This window comes from Rhamphochromis longiceps, linkage group LG6 (assembly GCF_057381845.1).
Source record: "Rhamphochromis longiceps isolate RC_006_pf linkage group LG6, R_longiceps_female_GT1.1, whole genome shotgun sequence".
NCBI classification, from domain to species: domain Eukaryota; kingdom Metazoa; phylum Chordata; class Actinopteri; order Cichliformes; family Cichlidae; genus Rhamphochromis; species Rhamphochromis longiceps.
This window is the reverse complement of record NC_140562.1, coordinates 15432773-15441867: the sequence shown is the minus strand read 5'-3', so window position 1 is coordinate 15441867 and position 9095 is coordinate 15432773. Positions and strand designations below refer to the sequence as shown.

At 44.7% G+C, this 9095-nt stretch overlaps 1 protein-coding gene across 2 annotated transcripts; it reads left to right on the top strand.

Annotated features, from left to right (window-relative positions):
- The first annotated feature begins 373 nt into the window (after positions 1-373).
- Positions 374-8775, top strand: LOC146667704 (uncharacterized). 2 transcript variants are annotated; one of them, XR_014912089.1, is made up of 3 exons: positions 374-480; positions 6514-8648; positions 8694-8752. XR_014912089.1 is itself a non-coding variant. In XM_085409373.1 (2 exons), exon 2 carries the CDS (start codon positions 6806-6808, stop codon positions 8366-8368), a length of 1563 nt encoding a protein of 520 aa, XP_085265499.1. In that variant the 5' UTR covers positions 374-480; positions 6514-6805; the 3' UTR covers positions 8369-8775. The 2 variants fall into 2 exon arrangements, 1 of the variants encoding a protein (XP_085265499.1); XM_085409373.1 differs by having other exon boundaries at positions 6514-8775.
- Positions 8776-9095: the final 320 nt, after the last annotated feature.

The following is a 9095-nucleotide window of genomic DNA, read 5'->3' as shown; positions in this document are numbered from 1 at the left end:
GTTTTGGGACATATTGTTTTAGATTGTTTTATCTCTCACAGCCTTCTCCCAGCTCTCTGCTGACGAGACTAGCGCCACATATGGAGTTGTTTATTTTATTTGTTTTGTATTTTCTTATCCTGTTCTCACTGTCTTTCCTATAAAAATTACCAAGCCACTGTGCATGGTGTGAGTTGTTCTTAGCAGCTCACCCGTGTACACGTTTGATAAAGAAAGTAACTTTGTCTCATTGTGTCTTTATTTCTCCTGGGTCTTTTACAGAGTTTTCCCCCAACATTTCTTGGTCCTTCGAGCCGGAGCGCCTCCATCGTGTCCCATCTCCGTGACCAGTCCACGTTGCTCGTCTGTCGACAGCCCACACACCAGGTGTGTGGTCAAAGACCAAGGGCGTTAAATTCGAGTCTTGGCCAACGTTCTTAGAAAGCGACCCACGGTGGTGGGGCCCGATCGAGGTGGACCAGACCCGGCGACACTGACCAGGTAGATACAGACACACTGACACAATCTTGCGTAAAATCGTATTTTAAATTCAGGGAATTTAAAATAGCGAAAGTAGCTCGTCGCGACTGGAAGCTCCCCACTTCTGTGGGTTTAAAGTAGCTCGTCGGCTGGTAGCTTGGAGCTCGTCGACTGGAAGCTCCCCACTCTTGTGGGTTAGGTTTGGAGCTCTGAGTAGCTCCCCCAGCTGGGTCAAGGGAATAAGTAGCTCGTCTACAGAAAGACTGGCAGCTCCCCTTATTATAAGGGTTCCGATCGCGCGAATAAGTGTGAATGTGAATGTATGTGTGTATTGTTGTAACTAACGGAGCAAGCTGACTTTTCACGGTCCAATAAGAGACTGAGCCGCTCCTACTGTGTTTTTCTTTCACTGCTGTTCGCTGAAGTGCTGGTGGCTTGGGAGAACGGTCGAGTTCCGCCTCGTAAAGTTCACACCGCTTTTGGAAATAGTCCGAAAGTAGAAGGGCGTGTGAACAACCACTCTCATTCCTCATACCAGCGAAGGTGGATAGCAGCTGTATTGCCAGTGTATAAATAAATAAATAAAAATAAATAACTAAATAAATACATAAGTAAGATACACTAAATAATAAAAATTGAAAAATGGGGAATAAAACCTCTAAACCTCTTGCCAATAATGGGCAGTATACACAAAAGTTCATTAATGACGAACAATGGATAGAAAATAAATATCCAGGTGCAGGAAAAATCAGCGCAAGGAGATGGCGTAATCCTAAAAAGACGTCATGTCCTGGGTGGGAGGGTACGTGCAGCCCCGCAGCTTTAACACAGCTCAAAGATAGCTTATTAAAGGAAATAAGTGCAACCACAAATCTTAGAAAGAAAGGAAAACGCACAAATGAATTAACTTTCCTAGATGCATGGAAAAAAGAGCAACAGAGACGTGCTGAGAATAGAGAAAAGAGACAGAATAAAAAACAAAAGCAAAGCTGTGAGGCGCCTGAAGAAACGGCTGCAGCCCCTCCCCCCTATGTTACTGCCTCTGCATCAACTCCCAAGCAAACAGACAAAGATGCAGCTGTGAATAACCCTTACGGTTCAGTGCAGGCAGATTTAGCTAAAATGTCATTAACACAAGCACCTGAAGCAGATATAGGGGAAGATCATGTAGGCAGGGAAATATGGCCTGACCCCCCAAGCCCCCCAGGAGTATTTCCATTAATAAGTTCACCTAACCCCAGATATGGTCAGCCGATTGGACCTATGGGGCATCAAGACGCACACCCCACAATTCTTGTGTTTAGACCATGGTCACATGAGGATCGCAAAAATGTTCTTAAAGATGTCCCGCCCCTGCATGACGGTTTTGACACATGGAAGAGAGCAGTTGAAGCAATTAGGACTCAATGGTATTTAAACGGTCATGAAATGTACCAGGTACTTCAAGATCTTTTAGGTTTGAAGTTTGGCTCAGTGAAAGGCTCTTTCACTGGGGGGGGCAATTAATAATCCTTTAGATTCTTTAGTGGTCGGCAACGGACCACAACCCCTGCGTGCAGGTGACCCTGAATTAGAAGGCCAACTACATAACTTCTATGAACGTGTGAAACTACAGCTGGCCCCCAAGCCAAACTACAATAAAATAGGAGAGGTAAAACAGAAAGAAAATGAAACTGCATCAGACTTTTTAGACCGCCTGCGCCCAGTTTTTAGGCAGCATTCAGGTTTAGATTATGCCGATGGCGATGCAACGCCATTCCAGCAGCAATTAAAAAATGCGTTTCTAAATGGCCTGCTCCCACCAATCAGAGCACATGTAGAGAAACATTGGGTCACAATGAACACTGGCAACTTGCCAGATGCCCTGTTACATGCTGAACACGCCACAAAAGTGCACAAACAGAAAAATAAGGCTGACGTCTTCACCATAGATTCAGAGACAGGTTTCCTTGCATTTTCGGGAGGCTATCAGAGACAGAAAGGGAAGCAAGGTAATCGACAGCAAGGCCGCAGACACAGAAACAGAGACAGCAGATATGAAAGAGACAATGCCTGTTTCAACTGTGGAAAACGAGGTCACTTTGAACGAGAGTGCAGAAGTAAGCCACAGACACATAATAGTAGGAGGAACAATGACAGGCAAAACAGTGGCGAATCTATGGAGAACAATGACATGTGACTAGAAAACACACAAGATATGAACATTGATGAGGGAGGGGAAGTTTTTAACATAGAACAATTGCTATTAGGGTCAGAATACAAACCAATGCTGCTAATTCATGTGAACGGGCAACCAATCCAAATGTTATGCGACACAGGAGCATGTAAAACGGTTTTGAGGCAGGCACCTAAGAACTTACAGTACTCAAAAGATACATTAGTTGTGAAGTCAGCCACAGGCCTCACCACTGTACAACAACTAACTGCCCCCTTAGAACTAATACATACAGAAAGTGGCCGCAGGTGCTTCATTAAATGCATATATGACCCGTCATGCCCAGTAAACCTTCTAGGAAGAGACGCTCTGACAAAACTCAGGATAGGCGTGATACCGGAAGAGAATGGCATGATTGCTGAATGCATGCTAAATGACAACACTCCAGAGCCAGATAGCATTAACACGGCACACAGCAGCAACGTGTGTCTCTCTCAAGGCCACGGTGTCCCACATTATTACTGGACTCTCGAACTGCCAGAGCTCACAAAACTACACAATGTGGCCCGCAAATATACACCCCCCACATCCTATTTCCAGAAACCCACTGACTATCACAACACGTTGAGATTTAAACAAACTCCAGGCCCAGACCCACTTTACGATCAGCAAGTGTGGAAGCTAGGACAACAGAGTTTGACTTTACAACACCTGTATGTCACAAAGTCGGGAAATGCAGTGTGCTCAGTAATCCAATCAGCAGCCGTGAAGGCTTTGAACCGCATGCCTAAGCCACACGTGTCTGTAGCGCATAACTATCATTCAGACTGGAAGGATTTAGGAAATGTGTTAGCCAGGGTTGAAGCAGACACTTATGAAAAAACGGAAGACACTCATGAAGGCTGGCTGCAAGGCCGCCGGACAGGGTGTTTCCGATACACACTGGGTTGGCTGGTCGCAGTCAGGCCCGCTGTACACCTAGCCGATGCCGCTGAAACACATGCACAATTAACTGAATGACATCAGGCAGCACTAGCTCAGCTGCCTAAAACTCTCTGGTCTACAGGCCCTGCTGATGTCGGCCTTATAAAAAATGCAGATGAAGTAAGAGTAAAACCTCTCTCAAAACACAGACCACTGATATCTCAATACCCACTCACTACTGAGGCTAGACATGGCATTCGCCCAGTGATAGCAGACATGGAAAAGGCAGGAATTTTAATAAAAACAAAGACAGCCACCTGTAACACTCCTATCTTTCCTGTTAAAAAAGCTATCACGGGTGCATACCGTCTAGTACATGACCTGAGAGCTATAAACGAAGTGACTGAACAAATCCCACCTGTGGTTGCTAATCCACACACTATTTTAAATCAGGTCACACCGAAAGAACAGTGGTTCTCAGTAATCGACCTTTCAAACGCTTTTTTCTCAGTTCCACTACATCCAGACTCACAGCCATTGTTTGGCTTCACCTTTGAGGGTCAGAGGTACACATACACTCGTTTGCCCCAGGGTTTCCAGAATAGCCCAACCCTCTATGCAGAAGCACTGAAGAAGTCAATGTCTAGCTGTAAGCTCCCACAGCTAGGTCAATACTTGCTGTATGTAGATGACATTTTAATAACCGGTCACACACAGCAGGCGTGCAAAGACAACACACTTGCTGTGCTACAGCATTTGGCTGAACAGGGCCACAAAGTCTCAAAACACAAACTGCAGCTGTGGAGTGATAACGTCACATATCTCGGACACACACTCACAGGCCAGGGCAAAACACTGCTGGGAACCAGAAAGCTGGCAGTGCAAAACATACCCAAACCTAAAACAAAACAACAGATGATGAGTTTTTTAGGTTTGTGTAATTTCTGTAGAGCTTGGATTCCAGAGTATGCACTAACAGTTCAGCCACTCCAAGACATGATTTATGGCAAAAACCTCGCTTTGCGAGATACAATAACGTGGACGGTAGAGGCAGACACAGCATTTACTAACCTAAAGGTGGCTTTACAAACAAATGTAGTCCTGGCCCTGCCTGATTATGACAAGCCTTTCGTGCTGCATGTTGATGGGGGGGCCGGCTACATGAAGGCAGTTCTGACACAGGCTTTTGGTGACAAACAGCGCCTTCTGGCATTCTACTCGTGTAAGTTAGACGCTGTAGTTTCGGGCCTGCCGACTTGCGTCCAAAGCTGTGCAGCGGCCACAGAAGCAGTAAAGAAGTCAGCAGACATTGTCTTAGGGCACAAACTAGTTGTGAAGGTCCCGCATGCTGTCACATCTATACTGCTGCAAGCCAATCTCTCTTACCTGACTCATGCCAGACAGCTATCGTATGTAGGCATTTTACTATCACAGTCTCACATCACACTGGAAAAATGTGGCACACTGAATCCAGGGACTCTAGTGAGCACACCAGCTGATGGAGATGTGCACAACTGCCATGCAGAATTAGACAAAGACACCAAACCCCGCCCTGACATCCATGCTGAGCCACAAGCTGGTTTTACTGATGTCTTTGTGGACGGATCGGCCTCTAAAGACAACACAGGCCGTAATTGTGTAGGTTACGCAGTAACCACAGACAGTAGAATAATAGAAGCAAAACCACTTTCTTCTTCATATTCTGCACAGAGCGCTGAGCTGATAGCTGTTATTCGTGCATGTGAAATACACAAAGATAAACAAATAAACGTTTATACAGACAGCCAGTATGTTTTCTCTGCTGTGCATCATTTTGCAAAGCTCTGGCAAAACAGAGGAATGATTACATCAACCGGTAAACCAGTCCAGCATGGCAGCCTCTTACAACGACTGCTGACTGTAATAAATTTACCGCAACAACTTGCATTGTGTAAATGTGCAGCACACAAAACTGATAGCTCTTTTATTACTACAGGCAACAATTTTGCTGACAGTGCCGCAAAACAGGCGGCACAAAAGACAAACATGACACTGATGGCAGTAAACACGCATCAGATTCCACTGGATGTATTGCAAAGTGAACAAAAAGCAGCAAGCACAGCAGAGCAGGCAAAATGGCTAAAACACGGTGCAGTTCTGACAAACGACTTAATGATGTGTTATGGCAAGCCAGTGTTGCCCAAATCGCTCCACAAGATGGCGGCATTAGTGACTCATGGCTGTACGCATTTGTCATCGGGGGGAATGACCTGTATTGTCAACTCTCATTTTTACACTGTAAATTTTGAAACTTCAGCAAAACAATTTGTCAGAACGTGCATGACGTGTCAAAAATATAATGCTCAGGGTAACCTGCGACCAAGAAGAGGCCGTTTTCCAACTCCGCCTCATCCTTTTCACACAATTCATATGGATTTTATTGAACTAAGCGAATGTCAAGGGTCAAAATACGCCCTAGTGGTTATAGACGTGTTCTCAAAGTGGCCGGAAATCTATCCAGTGAAAAAGGCAGATGCAATTTCAGTAGCAAAGTGCCTGTGCAATCACTTCATACCCACATATGGCATCCCAGCTTTGATACGATCAGACAACGGCACTCATTTTGTAAATGATGTCATCACTAAAGTCTCTGAAGCACTCGGTTTCAGCATAAAACACCACTGTGCTTATCACCCTCAGAGCGCAGGCCTTGTAGAGAGAACTAACGGCACAATAAAACAAAGGCTCAGGAAATGCATGGCAGAAACAGGAAGGCCGTGGCCTGAATGTTTGGGTTTAGTGAAGATGTGGATGCGCTTAACACAAGGCTCCCATAAACTAACTCCATTTGAAATCATTCATGGCAGGCCGTTCCCACTGCCTATTACCAGTCAACCAATAGACAAAGCAATCAGAGAAAACACATTAGCAGAATGGATGTCTACGCTGTTAGAAAACAAAGATACATAATCAACAACCTGATGATGTTTCTCCAGTGTCTTGCAGACTAAAGCCCGGTGACTGGGTTCTGATCAAGGTGCTCCAAAGGAAAAACTGGAGCACACCCAGGTGGGAGGGGCCATACCAAGTCCTCCTCACTACACCGACCGCTTGCAAAATTGCGGAACGACCATCCTGGGTCCATCAGAGTCACTGCAGGCGAGTCAGTGAAGCCATCTAAACACAGCTGACGGCAGGCTTGCCTACTTGTTGTGATCTCGCCCGGTGGAGGGGTCAGCTTTCCTGGCCGGGGGGTCTACTCGCGACAGGAGGGTGTGTTCCGTCGTCATGAGGTGGTGGCTCTTATCAACTGCAGTGGCCCTGACCATGGCCGGGCTCCTCACCTTTGCTTCCGTGAGGGACAACAAGTCACGCTATATGGAGAAAAGGCAGACACTGTATGACAAAGGAAAGTACACCAAGTTTCCCCATGGCTACGCCACTAACTTCTGGTGGCAGTTTATGAACACTACAGCTCATTTGAATAACAAAACTGACTGCTATGCATGTACCCATATGCCCCTATCCTCACAGACGTCTGGCCTGTGGCCGTACAGCATACCTGAAGATCGCAGTTGGTGTCTGTTGGGCCTGGCAACACATCCAGGCTACGGTACTCTTTGGTCCAAAGCCAACTACAGCATCCCAGCAAAAGCAACCTGGAGGTCATCGTCACTCACAAATGTGAACTGTTCTGGACAGACCTACCTACTGACCTGGCCCCAAGTCTCAGACCCACTGCCTGATGTAATTCTACTGAACAAACTGAACGCATCACAACTGCCAGTATGTGTGATGAACAATGGATCGCGGGCAGTGGGGGAGCTGCCTACTCACCTATGTAAGTCCATATACACTTTCTGCCCACCAAGGAACGAGAGGAAGTGTATGACCTGTTCAATCAACGCCACCTGTGCCAGTAACACGACGCTGATGGGCCTAAACTGTCGCTCCGACTACAGCTACCGAATGCCACTACAAACAAAGACTCAGTACCAGACAGGATGTGCACGGACGGCACCCAGCAGCAGAGGAACCAGAGTTTTGGCTGACTGGTACTTCCTATGTGGCAACAAGGCTTATCTGTCACTCCCTGAAGGTTGGGGAGGTCTGTGCGCCCTGGTGGAATTATCAGATCACGTTTTCTTCATGCAAAGTGTTGCACATCACCCAAGCAGCCGGCAGAGACGTGAAGTGGACATCGCCTCCCCCAATTCTTTCGGCATTACCGTGGACACTGGAGTGCCGGGAGAGTTTCGCATCTGGGGAGGAGGAGTGAAATTCTTACAGAGCTTGATCCCCGGCATTGGAGTTGCCGAGGTGCGGGATCATGTGGAAATCAACCGATATGCTCTGCTACGACACATCAACTTGACTAAGACCCTGGGAACCGCCTTAGCAGGAGAACAGCAGGCCATCAGAACGATGGTGCTGCAGAACAGACTGACACTAGACCTGCTAACAGCGTCACAAGGAGGAGTTTGCAAGCTGATCGGGGAAACATGTTGCACTTTTATCCCTGATGGATACGAAACTGGAGGAGACATTTATGAAGCTTTGCAGAATTTGACCGCTCTGCAAAAATATGTCACTGACCACACACCTGGAGCAGCTACAGCACAAAGCTGGCTGGACTGGCTGTTCAGCGGTTCATGGCTGGCTGCTGTAGCAAAGCCATTTTTCCTTCTAGGTCTCATCATGATAGCACTGCTCATATTAGTGTTGTGTGTGTTGCCATGCCTAAGAGTAATGATTTCACAGATGATAACAACTACAATGACTGCTTATGTTGCCGTGCCTGAAGAAGAACAACATCCCGTTGCAATTCTGTTAGAGGAGAACTTGTACTAGCTGCTAATAAATGACGTGGTGATTAAAAATGACTTGTCAAGTGATCATGCACTGATTAAAACATTAGTAGGTTATGCAAGTTTTCATGCTTTTATTTTTTTGAAGTTTTGAGTTCTAAACAAAGTTTTTCATTTTAAATATAAAGTTTTCATGCTTTTATTTTTTTTATTTTTTTTGAAGTCTTCAGTTTTAAACATAAAGTTTCCATTTTAAATATGAAGTTTTCATTATTTTACATATAAAGTTTTCAATTTAAGGTTTGCATCGTTTTAAGTATAAGGTTTCATGCTTGTATTTTTTTGAAGTTTTCATTTTATAATATAAGGTTTTCATCCTTGTATTTTTTGAAGTTTTCATTTTACATATTAGGTTTTCATCATTTTTAAATATAAACTTTTCATTTTATTTTTTCATCCTTTATTTTTTGTAGTTTTAGTTTTATTATTTTTTCGTTTACTATGATTTTCATTTACTATGTTTTTCTTTGTATTATTTTCTTTTGTTTTATTCTTTAGACCAAATGACTTCCATTTCTGCTATGCTGACATTTTGAGAATTTAAAAATTGCTTAAGATACTTAATAAATAACCTTCACAGACAATTGTTGTATACATTTAAAATAAGTTAAAACAGGAGGGAATGTTACAGGAAAAATGTTCCTATGTTTCTTTACCTTCTTTTAAATGTGCAAGCATGCCCTTTTGTCTATGGTTAGATTAGTTTAGAA